The sequence below is a fragment of the Aptenodytes patagonicus genome, chromosome 5, assembly GCF_965638725.1.
Source record: "Aptenodytes patagonicus chromosome 5, bAptPat1.pri.cur, whole genome shotgun sequence".
In the NCBI taxonomy this organism is placed as follows: domain Eukaryota; kingdom Metazoa; phylum Chordata; class Aves; order Sphenisciformes; family Spheniscidae; genus Aptenodytes; species Aptenodytes patagonicus.
In genome coordinates this window covers 1,720,981-1,747,325 of record NC_134953.1, presented here as the reverse complement: position 1 = coordinate 1,747,325, position 26,345 = coordinate 1,720,981, and the positions used below count along the sequence as shown (strand labels likewise).

The 26,345-nt window shown below is 38.6% G+C and overlaps 1 protein-coding gene across 10 annotated transcripts in view; it reads right to left on the bottom strand.

Moving 5' to 3' along the window:
• Window positions 1–26,345, bottom strand: part of LDB3 (LIM domain binding 3) — a 136,117-nt gene that overhangs the window by 86,800 nt on the left and 22,972 nt on the right. For all 10 annotated transcript variants that reach the window (XM_076338296.1, XM_076338294.1, XM_076338297.1 and 7 more), the window contains exon 3: window positions 9,060–9,211. In XM_076338296.1, coding sequence (XP_076194411.1) covers window positions 9,060–9,211 — 152 coding nt within the window. The remainder of the gene's footprint in view (window positions 1–9,059; window positions 9,212–26,345) is intronic.

Below are 26,345 nucleotides of genomic sequence, written 5' to 3'. Positions count from 1 at the left end.
AGCTGTTACGGAAGCATATTTACTTAGCTGATTTTCCTGTAACTCCTCTTACTTGGGATGTGGACCTTACAGTGTGCCACGTGGCTTTTACAGCAGTTCTAATTGACATATATGGGAGAGAAAAAATAGTGAACATAGATAATTAGATATTAACTACAGTCCACATCATTTAGGCCTTCACTTCTGTTTCCAAGCTAGAATACTTCAATGAGCTTTCCATCAATGCCTGTATCTGAGAGACTGACTGGAAACATAATTCTACGTCTTAAGACTGCTAAGTCAGGAAAGTTAGCCAGGACTTGTCAAAAGAATTTGTTTCTTCTTGAGGTACTCAGGTACTGTTTGAAGTTGTCATTACAGTAATGCAGAAACACCACAGGGCCAGCCTGTACCCAGCGCTCAGTATCGCCATGCTGCAGCAGACACCAGCCAGGGAGAACACAGACACGAAGAGGCGGCCAATCCCTGAAGATGCCTGAAAGCCAGGCAAAACGGACCTTCGTCTATCTCTGCTCTCACTGTAAGAAACTATGGGGCCACCAATGATTAAGATTTTGTGAAAAAAGAATGAGGCCTGACAGCTTTTATAGCGGCTGGTGGGCAACAAACACCACGGTAAAAAGGATCCAAAGGAAACTACAAACTTCACATGCACAAATAACACATTACGAGATTGATCTAGTAAAGCCTTAGTATTTTACCTGATTGAACGATTCCTCATTCCACTTCTTAAAAATACTGTATCATCCATTCCAATTAGCTTCAAGTGTGTAATTTACATTTTGACATGACCATGCTTCAGCTAATCAATGTTAATCAATAAGAAAAGGTCCCAGCCCTAATACATTGGGACCTTCCTGTCTACCGTAACATTTTGGGTAACATATTGACTTCCTCATTGCAGAATGCAACCAGTAACTGTTTGTCTGAAAGATTACAACCGTCATGTATTTAGTAAGTTGTGTCAGCCCATTGACTCCGGTGAGATGTGCCTGTGATACCCATCTTGACCTTTCTATGGTGAGTGCAATATATGTGAAAGGATTCACATGGAGATTATCTTAGCTCATCCAGAGAATATTTCTCAGACAAATAAAACGATGATTTTTAACCTCACCTCTAAGCTGGTATTGGGGGGGGGGAAGTGATGAGCACTCTGAGAACAGTTCTAATCCCTAAGTAGCATCTTGTTGTAATGAAAACTTCATTGCCCTTTAAAGCCTTGGCATATATCCACAGTTTTCAGGCCCTTCTCTAAAACTGACAAGGACACTTTATGCAGTGAGTGTAAATAGCAGTCCACTCAATTAAACTGCTCATGTAAGGAATACATTTATATTTATTGCAGTGACCGACATTGATATTTTATTTCATTTTCCATGGAAAAAGCTACTCATTAATTTTAACAGCATTAGATGTTACTACTCAAGGACAGTAACTCACAGCCCTGTCCAAATGCTAGCCTGACATCTATTAACAAATTCTACTGTCCTCTCATACCTGCATACAGAGACAACTGGGCATGCAATGGGATTCACCTCTATTTCACAAGGAGTGAGGGAGGACTACCTCTCTCAGCTTACAGTAATACATGGTAGCTTCCTTAATCCTCTTGTAGGATATGTCTTTTTTAATGCTTTGAGCACAGTGCATCATCAGAACTTTGGGGAGGAAACCTTGGCTATTGGAGACAGATGGCTCTCAAACATTCTAGAGTCACGTGTCTAAGCAAAATAAACTAACTAGTACCACATGTCACATCCACCATTAGTGTTCCTCTCCTTTTTCTACTAACCTGCTTAAAATTTTGAATTTATACACATTGTGATTCAGTAAAGCATGTAAGCAGCTGTTTGACTACTCTGCTTTTCTTATCTTTCCAAAGGTAGATTTTGTAATATCTCTCCTGAGTACAGGTACATGCAGTTACCTGCAGACTAAGGTGCTCACTGAGTGAACAATTGTGGAGGACTCCAACACAGATTGTCCACATGGTCACAGACCTCAGTACTTGCTCCAGCCTAGATCATAATTATTCCAGTGAACATCACATGGAATATCTAACATTGCACAAGCTTTGAATTTATTTCTTTCTAATATTTAGCCAGTATTTTCTTAATTTAAACTTTAAATCCTGCTGAGAATCATATTGGCATATTTAAACATAATTTCTGTAGAACTCAAGGGAACGAATTAAAGGACAGAAATTCATTTTTTAATTTTTTCTTTTTATACTCTTATTTGATTTTTTAAAGTGTCATCTACTTTCAGGCTATATTTCTATGGCAATATGAACATATTTGTACTTGAAAGTATGATAAGAGTCCGTAACTTCAAGTGAAATTTTATCAAATGCAGATGGCACATCTTTGTCAACACTTAAGGCTGAGTTGTTAAATACTGTGTTCTGCTAGGAGGCAGGCATTCATATCCTTAATCCAGTCTGACATGGTCACAACCATCTCACTTCTGCATCCAGTAATTCAGAGATCCTTACTGGAGTCTTGATGTGGTCCTTGTTCCCTAAACTTTTAAGCGCTGCTATGCTAGCTATTGAGTCCCAGGTGGGACTCCTGAGTGTAAATGTGTTGCTGCAGCCTCATCCAAGGAGCAGTCATTTGGTAGCGGGCATTCATTTTCCATAATTTTAAGATTGCGGTCAGAAAGGCAGGAACAACCAAGAAAAACTTAGTCACTCCAAGAATGGATTTCAGGAGATATATTCACAATGCTGAACACGAACACTAGCAAATTATCACTGGCAGTAGTGTTCCTTTAAAAAAAAAAAGTCACATTCATATGGGCTCAGATTCTACCCCTAGTATGTAAGCAGTCCCTGAATGAAAACATCATTAGTCTGATGAATGTAATGGAAGCATTCAAAGAAGGGAAAAAAATTCCAAATCCATATTTTCATTTTCTGTTTGTTTTTACTAATCATCTCCTACAATGCTTTTAGGAAATGTTTCTACAGAATAGTCTGAGTACCACTATTTCAGACCATGCTTTCATCAATATTGTTTATATAGTTTTAATTTACTCTTAAACTGGGATAGATACCCTCTTCTAATTCTTCTGAGCATAAACACAGCCTAAATCTAGTTCTGATTTAAAACGTGCCCATCAGCAGACCTAAAACATGCACAGAATTGGTTACTATTCACAGCTTCAGACAAAAGAAAACAGTTTACAATAACCACTGAATTCCCCTTGCTTGCAGTTTGCTGTCACCACATGCTGTATTTATAGTAGGCCTGAAATAAATACTGCAGGATCAGCCATCTTTTGGTGCTGCACAAAAAAGGAAAGCTATTAAATATTTACCATAAGTCTCTCATAGCTTTGCCTCTGACAATTTCCCTTTTACTAGAGAAAAGGATTATTTAGCTCATGATTTTCCAGCAAAAGACAGTCAGTTGTGACGGGAAGTGAATGGTAGCATCATTGGCATGCCTTGGCGGGGGGTTTGTGTGTGTGTGTGTCAAGGCACACCAGGCACAGAACGTCTGCACCTCCCCTGCTCCTCTCCAGCAGCACAGGGTGATACCAAGGCAGAAGTCTTAGTGTCACAGGAATGTTTGCGCCAGCAGAATGAGGCGCACTCATGTTACAGCACTTTCCAAAACTAAGCCAGTACATTTGGTGAATCCTTTCCAAGGAGGCTGATCAGATTCCTTGAGTTAAGATCAAATGAATGTTGTGGATGCTCCAGTGAAACGTGTTGACAAATAATACTGCACTCTTGTGCATTGCATTTACTGTGAATTTGAAAAAGAAACCCATTTGTATGAAATAAAAATAGATTTTGCATGCATTTCATTTTTCACCTGTGAACTTAACACTGTAGGACAATAAGTTTATGGCCTAGTATCTATGGGACAGCCAGCCAGCCAAAGATGAACTTTGACTGGCCCAGAACTAAAATGCCTGGGGGCAGCTGTGTAGCTCAAGTAACTGATTAGAAACTGATACTGAAAAATGACTGAGAACTAAACTCCAGGAGGTCACAAAAAGATTAAAAGCAAAGCAATGCCTTTTTCCACCACAACCCAGGTCATTATGGAGTATGATCATAGCCTTCCATAGCATTGTCTAGCAGAACTAGCACCGATCCCCTCTCAGTACATCTAGAGCAATGTAGGTTTCCAAGGAACGAGCTGCATCTATGTAAGTATCTAATGTTTTAGAACATCAGCCTTGTTTGCCTCAATATTATCATGCCTCATGGACTTCTACTGGGTAATAGTGCACAGTGCCAAAGAAATTTCTTTCCTTCTCCCCTCACTGCTGCTCTCTTTTCTTCAGCAAAAGAGAATTCACTTTGTAGATGTATTTTGCCTTCTAAACTGAAGGAAGCAGAGCTGGTCCGGAGGCTCCCATACCTTTCTACACCACTGGATCACAGGTCTCTTTCTCCAGGAATGGTCCAAATACTTTAACTCCCTGCCACTTGCCTGTCTGCAACCTTTAACTTCCCAAAAGCAGCACAGGGAGGCATGCTGCAGGCTCTGGAGAACTAGGCAGCCAGACATTGAAAATGAGCAGTCAGAAAATGCACCGTTTCACTCAAGCCAGTAACAAGACAAGTTCTGGCTGCCTGATCAAACCTCTGGCATAGCTGGTGAGACCTCCATCCTAATTTTGTGGTTTCATGTGAAAACATAGCATGGGTGAGGCGATAAGAACAAATTTAACAGGGAGTTTAGGGAAGGAAGCTGTCAGAAAAAAATTGACATGCACAAATTTCTGAACACATAATGGGATATCTACATGAGTGAAACAGAAAATTCCACTCAGGCCAGCACTGTGCACTAAGCACTCATTGAAGAGCTATGTTAGTGTACCTTGAACAGTGCAGATTGATGGTACTTGAAGAAATACTAAGTTTTTATAGCCAGAGAAGTGCAGACTCTCATTGTTTAGGCAGGCAAGTACAAATGGGCATTCTTAATGCTTCCCTTCTGCTACATTTGATGTCTTGCAATTTGATGTCCTGCACAAGTGCTGACACCATGTACAGCTTTTCTTGACAGCCAAATAAAAAAATAACCAGTTCCCCACCCTGAAAAAGAAACCCCACAGGGAACTTAAGGGTGATGATAAAAGTGAGTAGCAGCAAACACTGTCTGAACTGTCAGGTTATAAACAATGCTCATGAAACCTTCATGGCCAGGATCAATAAAAGGAAAGGCCATCGCTCTTGAGAGCCAAGAAAAATAAAAAGCTTTCTGTCTCGGAGCATTTATGTCTAGATTTCATGTTCCACTGCTTCTTCCATGGCCTTATAGACTGAACAAGCAAGTTCACTTCTACTTCCAGTGCTACAACAGTGAAACCAAGTCACAGATTGCCTGGTAAGGCATTCCATGACCTTGGAACATATTCTGTAGAGCCACATGACTACTTCACATAAATGTCCGAGATCATAAAAAATTTAGGGCTTAAGTTTTCCCCTCACAACAGTCAATTTCTTTACTGAAAGAGTGGTTAAACATTGGAAGAGGCTGCCCAGGGCAGTGGTTGAGTCACCATCCCTGGAAGTATTTAAAAGACGTGTAGATGAGGCGCTTAGGGACATGGTTTAGTGGGTGGTGGTGTTGGGTCGACGGTTGGACTCAATGATCTTAGAGGTCTTTTCCAACCTTAATGATTCTATGATTCTATGAATTTCCTAATGCACATATATGCCTTTTCCATTTGAAAGGATTTCCAATGTTTCCAAACTCTTATGCAAATTAGATAACTGAGTATACCCATCTTTATGATCTTTATGGACACTAGCTTTGTTTTTCCATAGTAATAGAACACTCTACTCCAGTTTCATTGCTGCAAGCCATGTCTAAAAAAAAAGTAAAAATTACCTCTTAGCATAGTCATTTTCCTGGTAACCAAGTCCCAGAAGATTTTGCCTTTCTCCTGTTTTGTTCTTATTTGGTTGAAAATTACTGTCACTAGTGACTGCTCCCATATTTTTCATGTTAACTATTCTTCTCAACGATACAATCTTTGTAAAATTATTCTTGTTGGAAAAAAGTATATTTCATTGTAAATTTTGGGCAGGTGACAAAACTGCCAAAATCTTTTTGTACTTAGGTAAATTAACCTATTTCTGCCTAGGAAAAATTATTTTTCAAGGTGAGATTAATCTAACTTCCCAAATATTGTGGAGATGCCTTTTGTTCAAGCCATTGGGATACTGGATCTTTAACAGGGTTCTATGCATACGTCAGTTGGCTGAGATCACATGCTGATATGGTTTGTCTTGTATAAATACTGAATCGTGCAAAGTGAAAGCCAGCTTAATGCCTCTGACCACAACTTTTTGAATAGCCCCTAATCATCTAAGAAACAACACTCCTAAAAAAAAAAAAACTACTTTTCAGTCTTTGTCATTTGTTTTTCCCATATAACTCTAGTGAGGCTGAATAGTTCGCATTGGTGACCCAATAGCTCACATCAAAAAGCAACTGTCATACTGAAGAGGAGATTCTATGAATTGTGTAAGTTCAGAGCAAAAGCATAATCTGTGAAAGTTCTCACCTGCTAACAAAGAAGCTGTCTGACCTATTTGTGCTTAACAGTATTTCATATCACTTTATGCCGTTTTTCTTCTTTTCAAAATGGATCTTAACTCATCTACATCTATTATCTATGCAAGCATATTTCAGTCTGTGGAACACTCCATTACTGCTTACTTTGGCTGTTCATTATCCACATAAGTTAATTATCTGAATCACATACTATTGTTCTGGAACCAAGAGACAAGACAAGCCTTAAAAAAAATAAAAGAAACAATAGATAGAGCAAGAAAGCAATAAACAATGATACTTCCACTAGAATTATGTGGACAAAGAATAATGTGTACCAAAATAAATAAAGCTTTAACAGTCTGAAAATACTTTAAGAAAAACTAACAATTACTTCAATCATTAAACAATAAATAAGCTGTCCTGGATGCTGTAAAACACTTCTTTTTAATGATGCGGCCACTAGAGTTGCTGGTGTTGTAATTTAGAAGTCAGCAAGTACAAAAGCACAACAATTACTTACATCAAATAACCCTGCCAACACTTGATCAAAAGTACTGTTTTAAGTGACTTGCTTCTGTGATATGTATTAGGATAATCTGTTTTTGTTAGTCACAGATTTGGGAACCCTTCCTCTGTGTGCAAGGAGAGGTGGTGGTTTGTAGTTTTAAATGCCAGGCCATAGAGGCAGCCACTGGACCACTTTTCAGGTCCAATATTCAGGAAAATTAACTCCAAATGTGCAACAAGCCAAAGCACAATAAGAAACATTTTCTCTCAATGTAAAAACACAAAGATCCAATAGGAAAGCAGACGGAAGTTCTAAAATAAATTATCAGAAAGGATTTTCCTTAACTTTCAAATACAAAATAATCCAGAACAATGTAAATATTTTTTAAAAAGATATCATACATATATTCATAATATCACTAGCATTCATTAGAATGGAGCAAAAAAGCTGGAGTGGGCCATAGGATGAGAATTCAGTTACACGCATCAAGATAGTGCCCCATCTTCCCTCAACAGCTTTGGAAGACCATTTTCTTCTGGCTTCTGATATAAAGACCATTTTAGTACATTTAGAATTAGGCTGCCGGTCTCGCTTTAATTTTGGCTGAATATCTTGCCTAAGCACACTAGAGGCACATATGCACATCATACGAGGTGGCAGAAATTATTCCATGCATCTCCCTACCTCCCTTGCATTCACTGAAACAGCTAGACCACACCCTTTGAGAAAAATCTCAAAGATTTTTCTTTGAGAAAATCTGGAACTTTTGAAAATCTGAAGAGCTTTAATTTAAACTCTTTTCCAGGAAATACATTATCGTTATAATAGCATATATATCGATATAAAATATAGATATAATATAATATATAGTACATTTCCAGGAAATATATAAGTCTACCCAGTGTTCTCACAGAAGCTAACAAATATGTAGCAATTTTGTTAGCCTCTTTCTACTTTGTGAACTTATTTTATACATTATCTGGAACACCCACTTAAAGACAAACTTGAGACTTACAAAGCCATGTGGGAAATTCAGCCATACATTTTGCTTTAGAGTACCCTGCTTTGTCTTGGAAACCCCAGCTAAAGATCTTTTTCCCTTAGGTGTTAGTCTGTTCCTGGTACTGCTTAGCTCTACTGCACATCCATGTATGAGATTTTCTGGTATGTTCTCAGAAATTGTACTTCCACATCACAACCTGCTTTCTGTACCAGTCTTTGCCTAGCCTATGTAAAAATTATCTTCTCCACAACGCAATAAAAAAAGCCGTTATTTGCTTTATATAATTATGGAGCTTTAAATATTAATGCAACTATTACAGAAAATCTCTGTGCAAGGTTATCTGACTTGAGAACAAGTTTCCTTGGAAGCAACATTAACTTTTCCTGGTTAAGAGACCTGTTATGTGAAGAGATTCTGCTTTCTCAACGGCAAGACAACTCTTATCACATCTCTGAGAAATTCTGCCCTCTCCATGTTCTACTGACTTCCTTTCCTGCACTCAGGCTACACCTTTCTTATTGTGTCAGATGCAAAGCGGCCACTTTCAAACTCACAGGTGCCAGACCATTAACACAAATTCTCAGCCTGCTGTGATTATTCACCCTGTGAATGACAGGTTCCTCCCATGCACTCGTAACACTTGTTACGACGGTCATTTCTAGATTAGTCATTCATAAATTAACCAAACAAAACTGTGTTGTCCACACGGGAATAAGCAAAACATCACCACTGTTGGATTTATTTTTTAACAGAAGCTTGAATGGATATGGGATTACACCTGTATTCAATAGGCTAAATTCAACACAGATACACTCAACATATCAACCATACTGATTTCTATAAGAATCCATGCTGATTTCTACAAGAATCAGATCAGATTTCAGCCTTCCATCTCATATCTGTGCCATAAACACTTCAAATAAATCTAACAGATTGAGATAAACCACTTATATCCCTTAGTCACAAGTTTCATAGGATGCCCTTAGGAATGCAAAGACTTTAACTTATACCAACATACTTCTGAAGAGTGAGGCTCAAGTTGTGGCTGGCTGACTTGATCTTGTTCTGGGCCTCTAAGTGGGTCATGCTGTCAGCGTTGACTCCATCAATGGCTACCACAAGGTCCCCTTGGTTCATCTGTGACTGTGCTGCCTTGCTGCCAGGGGTGATCTGTGAGGGAAAAGAAAAAAAAAGTCCTATCAGGATAAGTCATTCTGTACACAAACCACTTCTAGAGAACTCACCCAGAATTATAATGAGGAATAGATACAGCAATAAATACAGTAATAGATACAACACTAGCTGTATCTATTATTGTATGGGTGGAACAACAAAATTTGTGGCAATTAAACAAACGCAAAGTTAACTCATATTTCTGTAAAGGTCCAGGACAACATCTACTTGTCATTACTTCCATTTTGAGAGGTTAAGTCCAATGTAGTGGTTCCCTTAACACATATTACCTCCTCCTCAAGGGGATAATTATTACTATTTATATCGGAGTAGTATACAGAGACATTACTCAGAAGCAGAGAACTAATGAACCACTATCTACTGCATGATTTTATTGTATTTTTCCTCCTAAAAGCCATTTTTCCCCAAATTAATTCATTACATTGAGCGGATGGAAAATGAATGTGTGCGAGGGGCCTTGGACATGCTTTGCTTCTTTTATAGTGAGCTTTATAGGAAATCATTCTGCTTAACCTTACCCACATACAACTACAGCTCCATTACCAAGACAGATTACTATATACCCAAGATGACCTCATCAACCTGTTGGACCTGACACTCCAAAGACAGACACACTGTCTACACTTTTAGATACAAGAAGCCACAATTCTTCAACTACAAACCCAACTACTGAGACAACAGTTCAGAAATTCTGGTCGTTCACTATGGCATCACATTTTGTTAGCTCCAGATGCCTTGTGAACTGCATCTTCGCCGAATGGATGGTATCCTGACCTCAATTTCACACAGCCCTCTCAGCTTGCATCTGGTTGATATTGATACAGTACAGCTACTTATGAAACTTGACTCCATTAGGGAACTCCAACTGAAACAGAAGAGCCTTCACTTACCATCAGCCAGACAAATTTTAGTGAGCACAGAAGAGTTGTCCTCTGCTTTCAGCACTCAGTACTTAAAGGGCACGGACATAAGCTATAGGTCTTTGCTCTTATTTTTAGGTACTTACTTCCTTACATGCTTCACTTCTAAAAAAGCCCAAGGATCATCTAAAATACTACAACAACGGCTGCAGTCAAAAACTCTGTTCCTTCAGCACAGTGAACATAAAAGAAAGATGTGTCTGATTATGAGCCAAAATTCCCCTGTGAATTCAGCCAGGCTGAAACTGTGAAGTTAAATTCCTAAAGAAACCAAAACCCAAGACAAATACAAACACTTTTCCTCATCCAGCATGAAGTGAAATTCCTTAACCCGCCTTCCCTAATGTGACCTCAAAACACTTAAAAATATGTACATAATCAAAACAAAAAAGTCCTTCCAAAACAATTCCCTAGACTGCTTGTTTGTGCTCTTCCACTGGCAGAGACAAAGAAGAAAAAAGGAAAAAAACCCCTTTCTTAACACCCCGTTAAAGGTGCTCAGTATTGAGGCTGGCAGTCGAATTGACAGTGTAGTCCGACAATGGGAGCTGTCAATTTACTAGAACACAAGCCCTAGTATCAGGGTGCTAGAACACAGCACCCTCAATACTCGGACACTCTACTTAAAAATAGAGATTACTTTGGAATTAGGCACCGTAAATAACATCCCAGAACTGATCTGACTGGAAGAGACAGCTTTCTAGATCTTTTCCATTAGAGATAAAAGCAGTAAGAGTTCTTTGTTTTCTGAGTGAAGGACAACCACAGATACAATGTTCTCATGCAAAGTAGAGTTGACTGATAATGGCAGTGCCATTCCCTGGTGCATTTTTCTGGTGTTAAGGAATTGAGGGGTGGGGAAATACTTTGTGGTAGTTTCAATGATGGAGTTTTATTCTGCAGTCTAATGCACCCTCGAAGAAAGAGATTAGTAGAAACAAGAGATTCATATTACAAGCATAGTTTTCCTAACCTATTATAGAAACATTAGCTTCTATGCATTTCATTGACTTGCATTGTGCGAAGTACACAGAATCTAGAAGCCTATAAAGAATATGGATTATTTGCATACCCACATGTACTTGTATAGTTACTGAAAGGCCCTTCCCTGCTCAGTCCCCCAAATATGTCAAGCAACAGAATCTGCAATAAAATAAGAGGTCAGGAAAAGGCAAAATGTGAACAAAAGCCAAACTCAGATAAATCAGTCAGTTAAGACTTCAACTCGTTAAGTAGGACACTTCAGTCTTTCTCAGTTTATTCTTTTTCTCTATTAACATAAACTGTTTGCCAGTCAGGTAGACATGAAGGCTCGAGTATCTTCTTGATAAAGATTTTTTAATAAATAATCACACACATCACTTTTCTAAGACACCACTTTTTACCTCCTCATGAAAACTGCAGGTTCTCGCCACAAAACGTTAACTGTGTGATGCTGATACTTCCAGTCTGCAAACAGCTGGTTCCAAATGCTGGGAACTCCCCCTTTTGCTCATCAAGAACAAAGACTAGTTTTTAAACATCAACCCAGTTACTGAAGTCAAATGTCTGCCCTAATTTGGGAATTCTTACTTAACACATACATCTCTCCTTCCACTCCCTAGTGATGCTTCAAACAAAATAAGCCTCGAGAAGCAGAGCTTCCACAGAAAGGATAAAGAAGTCTAGATCTGGGGCTAGTTTAAGATAGTTGTAACATACCAACTTCCCTCTCAGTTTCTCAGATTTCTGCTTTTTGCAGCCCCAAATTTAAATGTTGTATCTTAAAATAAAGATAGAGCAGGTAACTACAACTGTCCTAGAATTAGAGTCAAATTTAGAGGGAGGGGATGGTTATAACTAGTGATGTGATTTTACTTACTCTAGTAGGATATTTTCTGCCTAACACTTTTAGAATACACTACCTAAACGAAAAATATATTTATCAGAAGAATCTATCAAACAAAAAGTCCTGGGTAACTTTGGATTTGTGATTTTATGAATTTCTAACTACGGCCATTGCAACACCCTTTCTGAGGCAAAGAGCTACAGGAGAGCCATACTGTCAAAGATAAGGAAATCGTCTCAATCATGGCTTATCAGCCAGTGTTCCTTTATTTGAAAAGGAAATGAAAGGGATTTGTAGTCATCTTTTCAGCTAAGTATAATGGTAACAAATTCTGGGCTGGATTCCTTCATACAGCCCTACCTTTCCAATTCTCACTTCAGGGGCCAGCACTCCACTGATGTCACTTTACATCTAAAATTCAGCTTATCCTAGCTTCATAGACAGTAAGACTCAAAAGTATAGAAGATGGATCTAGTTTACTGTATCTGTAATTCAGAATCATAAGTATCAGGAAAGAATTACTTCTTCCCCAAGTCTTCCCGTGGGCTGAGAGCACGCTGTGCAGATTATTTGGTTCTGTAGAGCTTTATATAGAAGGCATTATTAAAGTCTGGATGTATAATCTGTATAAAATATTCAAATCAAAGTACAAAATTATACCTATTTTAGTTAGAAGCTAACAGGCTTCCCTGTGAGACTTTCAAGTGAACCCACAGTGTGCATTTGCAGCAGACATTGAGAACAGTCAGTAATTGTTGGGGACAAAATACCAGTGTACAGATGGAGATATAGGGCAGCCAGATCTGAAGTGTCAAGGCACATTCAAGACTATCTTGTTCCCATTTTTAAAGATCCAGCAGAAAGGAATGGAATGCAAAGGGTTTATCTGTTGGTATTTTCCTTTGAAAAGTCATCTCTGATCTACTAAAAATTTACTAAATATAATCACAAACAAAGAAGACCTCACTGTGTCTTTGTGAAATCTTTAGGGATTATTTTCTATTTAAAAAGGTTTTTAAAAAATATTTCTAAATGAAGTTTGAATGTTAATTAACCCTTGGAATTAGACTGCAGATTCAGATCTGTCTACACAGTAAGTTCCAGTTTGCTCTCATCTCAGCCTCTCTTCTATTAACACAAGTAACAAAAGTAGAGAAATATAGTTCTGTCTAGGCCAAATACGCATTTTTCAATTTGACCACCAATGTTTTTTTTCTTAAAACATCTCTGGGCAAGATCTAGACAGAACTGTTTCAGAAAACCTTTGTAATAATCTTAATTCACTTGCTCTGGATTACAACATAGCTTTCAGATGCTAGGTGTTGCAAAAGCCTTTATTTAAGGCTACAGTGAGATGTTCACCAGAGATGCAAAGTATAGCTATTTCTGTCAATTGATTTACAAAATCCAAGCCAGGGTACCACTGACAGATCTAATTTTAATAGTATTTCTTCAGCGCCTCACGCCCAAGCACAGACTTCATCTTGAAAAGCCAAGCATCTTTCACCTCTCTCAGAAAAGCAGAGGAACACTTGCTGCTTCAGACATGTGAATTTTCAGCCCTCACAGATATCCTACAAGGCAGACATCTGACTTCCAATATCCCCAGCTTAAAGCAAGTGGGCAGGCTGGAAGTATCACATGTTGCTTTCAATGCACTACAGAGAATTCTTACTACGCTCTGTTGTGAGCAGATCTGTATACTGGGTGAATATATAGTACGATAGTGACAGCTGTGCCCTAAAAAATAAGTCTGCACTGGGTTTAGAGTAAATACTACTTAGCAGGAGCTCTGGGAGGCAGCGTACAAAGTGCAGCTGCTGCACCACCTTGAGAACAGCACAGTGTTCCCATCCAAGCCCCCTCAGCTCCACTCCAAAGGGGGAGACATAGGGATCAGGCAGCATTTGAGAGGCTGAGTGTTAAAATACTAACAAGAATGCTTTTGTATAAACAGATGGATGGACACAGCTTTCCTACTGCAAGGAACTCCTAATTTACAAGGCAGACAAAAACACTTAGGGAGGCCTATACAACTGAGAAGGTGTTAATATGGTAGCTTGCAGCATTAGCCAGGGCCTCTTCTTTTTCCAGGACTTGAGCTATGCCTGACCCCAACCCCAAAATCAATGTTATATTTTCCTCTTCTCATTTAAGAGCAACGTTTCAGAGAATCAAGTATTCACTAACACTAGAAATACCCTAAAGCACTGGCAATGAATACCATCTCCTCTTCAGGATCTCTGGGATAGAAGAAAATATTAAAAGAAAATGTTCCTTTCCATAGTCAGAAAGGCTAGAACTCAGAGACAGGACATAAGCTATCAGTTACCAAAGACTAGAATATACTATTACAGGAAGAGCAATGGACAGACACTAAGGATCACTAGAAAATAAAATGTGTTTCCTTTATGGAGAAAACAGCATTTAAATCTCCCTTTGTTAAATTTTTGCAAGTGGGTTTTTGTATAGATGCTTCCAATAAACCTTCAGAGGCTTTCTAAGCACCGAGGCTCACAATGCCTGGAAGCAGCAGCAAAACTTCCTTATTTTGCGCATAGGAGCATGACCTACTGAAAGGAGGAGAGAGACATGTTTTGAAATCCCAGAACAGAACAGTTGCACTGAACTGGTGAGTCCCCATATGAATCCAAGTAGTTATCTCTGGACTGGAGACATCAGTTCCCCTCCCATTGTTAACAAGTTAATTTAGGAAACAGTAACATAAATTTCCTCAATGAGTCACTTTCCACTGCTGTCCCCACAATAAATGTGTAACAGCTCCAAAGGGAAACCCATATTCTGGACAAGAAAAAACAGCAAAGAAAAGGAAAAAAACCCACTAGGATAAGTCACCAGGCAGAAATTCACCATTTCATTCGACACATTGCCAGAAGGCATAAAACAGGAACAAAAAAAGAAAAAGCCTGGATAACCTACACCATAGAGCAAACATCCCACTATCTTTGATGATGGCTTTTATACCTTTAAGTGTCAGACGGGAGAGGTAAGCAAGGCCGATTAAATGTAAAGACGGAAGACTGTAGGAAACTGGAAATGAAAGTCCTCGCATGTATCACTAACCAAACCTAAAGAAAATTCCCTTTTTGCAGCTACCATTTTCCTGAAGAAAGCGTCTCATTGTTTTCAACTTACTGCCAGGCTTTACTTTGTTTTTCCCCTTTCTGTTTTTTTGTTTTTAATGAGGCAACAAAACCTGCCTTAAACAAACACTCAGGGCATCTGCAAAATGTGCCACTGACACCTTGAAGAGCTTCCATTTATATTAAACAGAGCTGAGCTGGCAAGCTGCAGAGACACTCTGAAGTGGCCTCTCAGGCTATGCTTCATCTGTAGTTAGGAAGGGAGATTACAATACATGCGAGAACACCTAAAATAGTTTTAATCTACCTCCCTTGGGTACCAGGAGCCATGATGCCACAGCAGCACAAAGATTTTGTGGGACGGCCAATCAAGCACAATTCAGCACACCCTGTGCTGAAATCTGTACTGCAAGAGCAGAAGGGCTATTGGCACTTGAGCTATCCGGCTTACCTCAGTCTCGGGTACGCCAGGCCATGCTGGAATGATACCACCTCAATTAACACCAGAAATTTTCCTTCTGCTTAATGCCTTTACAAGGTTGCTGTTCATGCACAATATATAGGCTCTTCAAAGAAGATGACAGACAGCTAGCCCTTCTTGCCAAGCAATAGACTCAGGTGGTGAAAATAAGCCAAATGTAAAAGATTTTCAGCTGGGAAATGGAAGGAAGCACATAGGCAACGCTTAGGGGACTGCCCTAGGCAAGGCTTTGGGGGATTTTTTGAGTCAGTGTGAATGCTCCTGTCCCTGGTTGGAAGGAAGATCATTCTGTTCCCTGCCTCAACTCCACATTATCAGATTAAAAAATTGTCAATCCTTTGTTTAAAAAAAAAAAAAGGAAATATTTTGGAGGCAGCTTAGCCTGTTAGAAGCATGACTATGTATACCAACTATACAGATGATAGTCAAAATGTGGATGTGGCTTTTAATAGGATGTGTTGGCATAGCAAGAAGACTATGCAGCTCTCTAAATCTTGTATGGTATGACTAATAGTAATCTCTCTTCTCCCAATCTTCATCTAAAAATAGCTGTTAGATCTATTCAGTCTATTCTCCGTTAGCATTATGTACTGTGCCAGGATAGTGTGTGCTATGTACCTTGCAGAAATGAAATGGAAGCAGAGAGGTGAGTCATATAATAATAAATGTTGGTTGTTTTGTTACAACAGTTTTTAAGGAACAAATGAGTAAGTTCTTCTTTGGTATGAAAGAGTTTAATAACCTTAGTGCAAATCAAAACTGAGAATATAACTGAGGTACTGATCCTTAGTATTCTGGCAGCCCCGTGTGTGCGAGCAGTTCTGTCAACTTCCACAGAACAACTCCCTGCAGCAAAGTTACACTCAGCTTGTAAGTGCTTGCAGGATCAGAACTGCCAAGTTTCTTCAAAGATTCCCCTTCCTCTTCCCTACTTCTCTTTTTCAAATTTAATTCATTTTAAGGCTGTTTTATAAGGTGGGATGTTTCTTTTGTGTTTCAGGTAGACAGATCTCAGCCATCAATACGGCCTTTCATATTTCCACAGCTATCAGGTTCTTGAATTCTACATTCTGTGCAGTTTTTTGACCTCCGCATACAAACACAATTTGTCTTGTCTCCCGCTACAAGCATTAGCAATAAACTGAGGGGTTTATGTCTTTTGCTATTGGCCACTATGGTAAGATTTTCTTTTTTTCAAGTTCATTCTGCTTAATGCATTTCATTGTATATAACTAAGACCACAATGCTTTATAACTTTGAAGAGCTTTTGATAGGTTCAGCAACAATAAAGCCTGGCTAAAAGGGCATTTGAGACAATACTGAGAGTTTTAGTTTGGCAGTTAGTGGCCTGCAGCCACTTCTGATATTAAGCAACTTAAAATAGCTTTGACTTTGAGTAGGTCCTGAGGTTCCAGCACAGATTTGACTGATGTATAAGTGACTCTTCTTCTCCTGTGTGTTTGTAAATTAGGGTACTTATTACATTGACGCAGGCTTACGTTTAACTGTTCATTAAATGTGCATTCGTTTATCGAGTTCTTTTTGTTTCTGGCCACCAGAATACCAGGGGAGTAATTCTTCCTCTGATCACTAAAACACGAGCTGCCAGTTTGACACAGCAAATAGCAGTCCTGTCTCTAAACCAGAAGTATGAGTATTCAACTCCATCCTTTGCCTACAGATGCTAGAATAGTATAGTACACACAGAAAGGCATCTGTATGAAAGATGAAATGTAGCACATGTCCACAGAGATGTTGAATCAGGACTAAATTTGCAGGAACTACACTCGGTATCATGCCATTACTTTTACATCTGAGGTTTTAAGAGGCCATATTGCCCAATGTGAATCTGTTTCAATTGGATGACCCAGCATTAACCATCCACCATATAGTATCAATGACTCATTAAACACTCTCCTTATCCACAAGAATAACTGTTTTGTACCTGTAGCATTCATCCATGCTCTGTGAGAGAATAAACAAAAGCACAGGCTTCAAACTTCAGAGAGTGAAGAATTCCTTTCAAGATCCAAGTGAATAAAAAAGAACAGAAGCAAAGTTCCCCTGAGAAAGTGCAATGCAAATTTCTTCTGTAATATGTTGTATCATGTTTAGTGCATAACATGACATCCTGCCAGGTATCCCAGCAGGATCCTTGGAAATTTAAAAAGGTAGCAAGTAAAATACAATCTTGACACATTTAACAGGTAGGTAAACTGCTGGATGTTTCAGGAAGGAAGGGAAGTTGTAGGGACTGAGGATGTTTCTTTTACCTGTTAAAATGTAATAGCTTAGGCTTTGTTTTCCTAGCTTTTAATCGAACACAGAGATGCCACTTCTCTTGTGAAGCCACAGGAACCACATTTGTTTAACAGGAAATAATTTGAACATATTGATATAATCTCAAATCTAAAAGGGAAAACTTGTTATGTTGAAGATTGTGAAGACTGACAAAATAATAATTAAAAGCAACACAATCTGAATTTTAAAAAAGGAAGCATCTTGTTTTACTGCTTCTTTATCTTGCCTGGGGAGGGATATGGCTATTGCTGAGGACAGGGATTGAACTTTATTTGATGCCAATGCTGGTTTTGGGTGTTTTAACACATTAAAGTGGTGGGTACAGCAGTCTTCAAAAATTTCCCACTTAAAGCTTGCAGAGTATAATAAAAACCCCAGATTTTATTTGACAACGTACAAGCCAGTGATATATATGGTTTTCTCAAGGTAAAAGCATCCCTCTAAGTGAATTTTACATCCACCAGCTTTATAATCCTCTACTGCATAAATGTAGCTGAGTACCTTCCCACACATCTCACGGAGGCTTCAGGGCACGTAGAGTATTAAGCTGAAAAATTTTCAAAATGTGTTTTTTTGTCTTTTTTCCATATACTATTTTCCATATACTCTACAATAACAAATTTTTATGTGACTTTAGAATGGCTTCCTGTTTACAGACAAAATGAAATAATAGAAATGAAATGTTTTAACATACTGGTACTGTCTGTAGCTAAAGGCTATTTCAGGCCGAAAATAAAAAAAAAATCAAATTAGTAAGATGGAAAAAGTATCATTTATTGAGAAAGATACAGTGATTTTTGTTCAACTACTAATGCAACATGGGTAGATTTGGCAACCATAACAATTTACCTACTTGACTTCTCTCCTGTATGAACCATCAAGCTTGTGATGAAACAGGCGGCCAAGTAAACCCTGACAGAGTGGCTCCTACATTACGTGGCTCACAAGCTTGTTTAATTTCTGGTCAGAAAGAAGTCAGATCAACTGGGTGTGCTATACACGAAGGTAACCTGGACTGATAGTATTCTTTCCCTACAGAGTACTGCTTCATCAGCTCCCCTTCCCAACCTGCACCATTTCCTAGGGAGAATCTGAAGTAAAAATCTTTTACAAAACATTACACAAAAGACAAAGATATGTTCTGAAAATTTACAGAAAGTCTTCATTAAACATCAATATTGTTTATGAGCCAACACATCCTGAAAGGTACAACTGAAAATACTGCTAAGTTAAGAAAATGCAACATCAAGAGGCTGCACTGAAATAAGGTTTTAACAAGAATGTCCCATAAATTTGAGAAGCCGTAAGCTGATTTAGAAGCAGGTTATTTAGAAAGAGCTTTAAGAAATGAATGACCTCAGCTAGTTAATATTAATTTGCCTATGGTGAATGGCTCTTCATTTAAACTGACCTGTGTTCGAAGATCCAAACAATGCCACTCACCTTCATCACACCATGTCTTCTGTTTTTATGCCCAAGTTTTGGGCTGAAACTTCACTCAAAAATTCCCAACCACTACAAGGAAAGCTGTTCTTGGGGAATTTCCATTCCAGATAAAGGCAGGAGTCTGTGATCTCATGATTCCTAATTCAGCAGAGTGCATAGTTCAAGCAGCCTCAATTATCTTTGGATAAGCTACTGCGTTTTTATTTTTTCTGCAGAGGGAAAATTATTTATTCAAACTCCCAGTCCCCCTAGAGTTCTCCAAAATGGTAAAGCACGTTTACTTGACCATCCCACTCAGCAGCATATTCCCAATACTCACTGTTAGAAAAATAGAACTACTTCCACAATAGGAAAACCAGAAACTTTTTGACACTCACAGAAGAACTTAGTTATTGTTGTGACGAGGATGACATTTGGACCCCCTGCCAGCAGTAATACCAGGTGTATTCCCTACTTTGTCAACATTCATTCCCCAGTCTTTTAGGTGCCCAGAGAAGCACTCCCATGTGGACAAGCTGATCTGTTGTCTCTGATGACAGGTTTTGAATTCCCCGAGGAGTTACCCAGCACGTGTGTGTGTGTGTGGATTTCAATGTGCAAAGACTATGACCAGTAACTGGCACTTGAAAGAAGGTACTAAGGCAGGAACAGTAGCCTGATCAGTAGTTTCCTATCCAGCTGACGTGCTACTGTGGACAGCCTTTCACCTTCTAAGCTGCTCACCCTGGTGATCAACAGGTGAGGGTTAGAGAGCTTCTAGTTTGCATCGGGAATGCTAAGTAAGATGTATCCCATCTTAATAAATTCTTCAACTTTATTTTGTGCTACATTCCAGGGGGTCCAATGGCAAATCTCCATTGTTTTAATTACAGATAGCAAAGTGGGCAGCCATCAATTGTGAATGAACACTTTCTGTCTAACCAAAAGGCCCCTGCAAAACACAGCCTGCAGATTTGCCTGTGATACTGATATTGCTGGTTAGTGATACTTTTACCTGTTCACCTGGGGAGCAATGTTTCTGCCAACTCCTTTTTGGGTACGCGGCTTCTCTCCTGTTTTATCTCATCTGGATTTGGTGTTCACCTTTTACTGGTCTTAGCAGCACCAAGCTAAGGCAGGATTATTCTTCCAGAGCACGCAGGTTTTAATAGAGTGTTTCGGGCAGGGCCTTGAAGCATGCTGTCTACATATACTCCTCCAACTCTCACTCCTCTGTACACTCCTATTTCTTTCAGGTAGTTAATTATACTTGGAAGGAAAGTAACAGTAAATTATAAAGACTTCTACCAGTTTGGCAGCGTGATCAGTGGTTTAGGAGCTTAGGATAAATTTTCAAAAATGGCTTACACGTTCGTATCTAATAAACATTCCTAGGTAACAAAGGTTAGGTGCATAAATTATGTGTGAAAAATCATCATTAGCCTGCTTGGTATATTCAGCTAGGCTTTACCTAGATGAATGTGGCTCTGATTCTTAGTTTAAGATATTCATCCATCCTTGATTCAGAGCACAGCTCCTTATGGATCATCAAGCTGTGTAACTTACGCATAGCTTGGGCATAACAGAATTATTCTGCAGGGTGCTTCACTTCCATTTCAAAGCTGTACTTTTATCTTTCATTCCTTCCTTGATAACTGCAGACATTTTTCTCAGAAGCACTGGAAGCAGAGGTAATGAGCTACACACCTAGCTGCAAATGAGTTTCAAAATTCTGCATGTCCAAATTAGGAATTTTCCTCTCCTGGTCCAGGGTAAATACACTAATTATGATAATCTGATTGCATATTTTGTTATGGACTAAATGTTCACAGAACATCTATTTAAGGCCATGGAAGGAATGCAATCAAGTTCAGAATTTGGCTTAACGGTGTTTTCCTTGGCTGCATTAGACACTAACTTCTGCATTGGAGCATGTCAAAATAATTGGTTTGGAAGATGCAGCAGGAAAGCTGTTGTTTGACCAAGAAAGAATTTCAGAAAGTCTAAGATGGTCTGCCTTTCTGTGCCGGGTTTGTCTTTTTTCCTTCATCTGGCACCAAATGAACTGCTAAACAATGAATTGTGTAGATGACAAAATATGACAGTTACTTTAATAGGGATTCCTGCTGCTAGTAAAACAGTTATTTGCCTGATACAAATGAGGAATGAAAGCAACACATAGAAAAAAGTTAACCCTCCACTTTGATCTCAAATGAGGACTTAACTAAACTGCAGGACACTGAGCTTCATCACTCTATTTTTTCATCAAGCAAGCATCTGAATGGCTAAATTAAAGTGACATTTTGGACTGCATAAAGCAAAAATGTCTTTAAAGAAGACTGATGTATTCCCTAATACCAACATGCAAATCTCAGATCCAGCCAGCATGATGACTGATGGAATAATGAAAGTTCTCTGTTCTAGGCAGAGTTATATCTACAGTAATATTTTTCAGAGCTGTACACCCACGTGCAAACAAAATCTGTAGGCGTTTTGGAGTTTTAATATGTTGTCAGAGTTTGATCTTGGCCAAGTTTCTCTAAACCCTCTTAAAACAGGAGATTACTTAGTGGATGACTGGCTCCTACTCTCCCTAGTTTTTATTTTTCATCTGTTTCCTTTTTTTATATCCTTCCTTCTCTCACAGCATCTTGTTCAATAACATTGCTTAGTCTCATGAATCATGTTTGCAGAGAAAATATTTAAAAACTGACAGCAATGGAACTTTGATGTGCTCTACATCAAAACTATGCCAACTGCAATGGCAGCAGAAAAAATTTCTCAGAGTGAATATGCACCTATGTAACAACAGGAGGCTTTTACTTCAGATACCAAGAAGCGGAAATAAATTAAAATTAAGAATGCTTGGATGATTATTGGGCAGCTGGGGAGATTCCTGGGGCAGACAGAAGTGCCAAATGGAGCTGTATTAGTAATCTCTCTTTATCCTAGGTTGGGTCTTCTATTTATAGAATTATACAGTTCTTCAAGAGACTGTAAGATTACATACATATATGATATGGGAGCAACATATGCATTTTACATGTAACTGCCTAATAAAGTCCGAAGATGCTCCCAAACTTTTACTAGACATATTTTAAATAGTACCACAAATTATGTCCATCTGGTTCTCTCAGCTGGTGACGGGCGTTTTCTTCTGAATGGCCTTCCCCTCTGCCTTTTTGTATCATTTCCAGGATTGAAAGAAATTAACCCTCTACCTTCTGCTTCCATTTCCTGTGTATCTCCTTCATAAAATCCTCAGAAAAGAGCTCCTTCACAATTCCAGATCATACCAATGAGTCTTCTGGGTCATACCCAGTCCAGCATATGTTCAAGTAAAAGTAATTTCTATTCCACACAGTGACATTAACCTCCTATTCTATATCTAGAAAGCAACAATTTCATAATGATGCTATTCTTCAACAGCTATCCAAAGTCAGAACTAGAAAAAGACTCCTATTGTTCAGTCTTAACATTGAGTCACTACTGGAAATAGCATTTTACCAGCAAACTTTTATTATCAAATTGGAGAGACTTCTGAGGCTGTAGAGGGAAATTAAGTATAAACTGTAGCTGATATTAAAGCTATATGCATCAACCACACAGAGAAAATGTAAATGTAAGCTTAGATTAATCTAGCTATCCATATTCTCTGATGAAAAGACACACCAGAAATTTGAGGAAATTCTCTTGTTTTAAACAGTGAAGCATTGATGTCTCTCTTCCACGTATGTACAGTGCCTAGCATAACAGGGCCCAGACCTTCCCTGGCCTTGTACCTCAGGGTAATACAAGTATTGCAAATAAAGAATCAATGTGTTTCACAGAGTGACAAACAAGACATCAAGCAGTATTTTGGGCAAATGATACAGAAGGCTGGTATAAAGAAATCATCCAGGTATTAAAATGAGTTCCTAATAAAAATACAAATAGAAAAAAGGAGAAACTGAGACATAAGAGAAAACTTATTTTACAAGATTCTGTCTCTGTCAGAGAAGAACAAGACACTGCCTTCAGTCTCTGCTTCAAAACATCTAACATCATCTCATCTAACTCTTCTGCTCTGTGTGAATACCACAGACCAACAGAATTGAAATGAAAGCATGGATTTCAAGCTCTATGCTACTCTGCCCTGTAGTCTAGGCAATAATTCTAGCATCTGTTGCAGCCTCTGTGAAGAGATTTGCAGTGATAGTGCAGAGGTAAAAGCTCCGCAGACAATAAGGTATCAGTCACGTCTCCTTGGAGGCCCCTTATCCTTTTTTATCATGCACGACCCTGTAAGAATGTGCAATGCGATAGTCCAGAGGGAAAAAGCACTAGGCTGTCAAGCCGAGCTTTTGCTGGCTGCAGCTCAGATATGACACAAAGTCATGCCCATCTTATGTAAAGACTGATAAGAAGGCCGTGCGCTGTTTATGCTATATCAGTGTGTAATTAGAAAGTCTCATGCTTGTATTAGTGGGTACACTGATAATCAGCCCTCAGAAAAAAAAAACAGAATGGATAACAGAAAGTCTGAATATCAAAAGTGGTTAAATCCTTCTAAAGAAGGAAGGGCAAAGAACAGAACTGCTCTAAGATTAACAGCTTTTGAAACAGCATGATTACAAGTACCTTCCCCAAGTAAGGTGTGAATCAAGCTGCTGTGGAAGTTAGTGAGTCAAGGAGTCTCATGCAGGAAATGAATTGCATTGTGCATATTCCTCCTGTGACCCAAGCCTGTTTGCTTGGAGGACCAGAGAACTTCTGTCTCTTGGGGTTTTATTTTTCTGTCCTGTCTGTCAACACATTAGAAATAAAGCTTTAGCACAGCAAAAATATTATGGTCCCAATTCCCCATTACTTAGCACAAAGTTACCCTCTTCAGTGCAAATGCAAATATTTCAGTTTCTCTGTTAACTGTTTTGTAGCACTACAAATGACTGCAGAGCTGCCTGGCAATGGTAAATCAGAGTTTGCATTTTCACCTCAGGCAAAATATCAATGATTTCTTCTCAGATAACATTTGGAAAACATACCTTTAATTTACAATAGGGTTCTAAAAGCTCTTCTATTCCCCCTACAGTTTTATGTTAATGTTTGTTGGTGTTATGAGTATGGAAGTAAAACTAAGGATTGCAGGCAGCCTAGTGCTCATGTCCCTGTTTCCTTCTGTCCTGAAGAGCAACCTCCCTGCTCTTCTTATCAACAGTAACAACTTGTAAGTCCATCTCACCTTTACATTTGAGAACCCCTCTCTAATGACTATGGCTAGGCCACAGCAAACTCACTTCACAAGAGAGAGCTGGCAGGACTCCCACATAACTTGCCATCTTGCAAAGTCAATGTGTAGCACACCTTCTTCCTCTTTGTACCAGACAGTCTTTTTCTGCTCCAGCGTGTGAACACTCAGAGCACACAATCTTTGCAATCTTTTGAATGACATATAAGCCTAAATCACAGAAATTAAAGTTTGAAGATGCCTGTGTTGGCAGAATGCAAACAAGCCCATGTTAGTGACAGAAAGTCAGGAGAATGGTCCACAGGATCAAAAGGATCATCTACATTTATTTGTAGTTCACTTAAGCAACGCCTTGTCATGACAAACCTATGAAGCATGGAGATCCATTAAAACAAACAAGCAAACAAACAAACAAACATATAATGGATTTAGGAGAGATTGGATTTCAGACTCGAACACTTATCTCAGTGGGAAGAAAGGATGATTACAGAAACTTCTGAGGTAAACATGAGTTAATACTAAGAAAGTAACTTTTTTTTTTCCCTCTTAAAACATCTTTTGTTTTCCTTTCTAGCTTTATGTAATAGATATAACAATCATCTGGGAAACATCATCCATGTGTTGATAGTGCACACTCTCAAATCCAGTCATAATATGTAACATGCCAAAGAGGTTGAGGGATCTGTATGTTTTTGCATAAGCTATAGACAAAGTTTGTCAGTCCATAGCACAGGTATTTCCATAGTGGACAGTAATATTATAATACAGCATTTTGTTAACCCATCATTTGAGCTATGTTGATATTAGTAAAAGAAAAAAAGTTTAATCTATTTTTGTTATAAACTTGTAATCTAAGCTATGATAGTATTTTCAGTATTTAGTAATACAGACTGATATTTCCAAAGCCTGACTTAAGAGTATTCAGTGCAACGGCACTTGCTAATATATTGACTGTCTTAGGTATTTTTTTAAAAATGGAGTTTATTTGTAAGAGAAATTGTTTTGCCTTGTTAAAAATGAAAGTACTCCTATTCTATATGAGGCCTGTACTTACATACATGGCCCTGTTTCATGAAGGGCACTAATCCAAATTATTACAAGTACTAAATGCCAATTAATTCTCCCTTATGAGTTATGATAAATGATTATTTTAGGGTGAAGCTATACATTTTCCAAAGGGTCTTTATCACAGCTATGTTGACAGGACTTTAAGTATGGTGGTATGCTTAGTACTACCCTAAAGTAGCTGAAGTATGTGCCACAGCAGGTGCCACAAGTAGAACATAGATTTGCTTTGACATTAGAACATAGGCTATAGAGTGAGTGCAGGATTGTTCGATGGATTTAAAAAGAGCATATGTTGTGAATGGTTTGGAAAAGCAGAGCCTTCGGGGTATAGCATGAGAGTCAAAGCTAACTGAATTTGAAGAAATCCTGCCTCGTCATGGCAACAGTTGTTTGTACTTTATGATCATCAGGATATCTGTCATTAAAGAAACATTTTGCCACCTCTAAGGGAAAAGCTCACTGAAGTGTAACCTCTTGATGAAAGTAAGACCAAAGTATTAAAACATGTTGTTTGAGCTTTAAGGGATACATTTCTGCCACAGAACTGTGAAAATTATATTTGCATCTATTTTACAAAATGTAAAACATAGTTTACATTTATTTCACATTCATAATGCCCTCTTTGTAAAAACTTAATCTTGCATTTTTGCACCAACTCCCAATGTCAGAGGATGTTGGTAATCAATATACTCCCAGTCCTTCAGGCACAAAGTGGCATAGAAGATGACAGCTTCTACCAACCAAAGGATCTCTCTG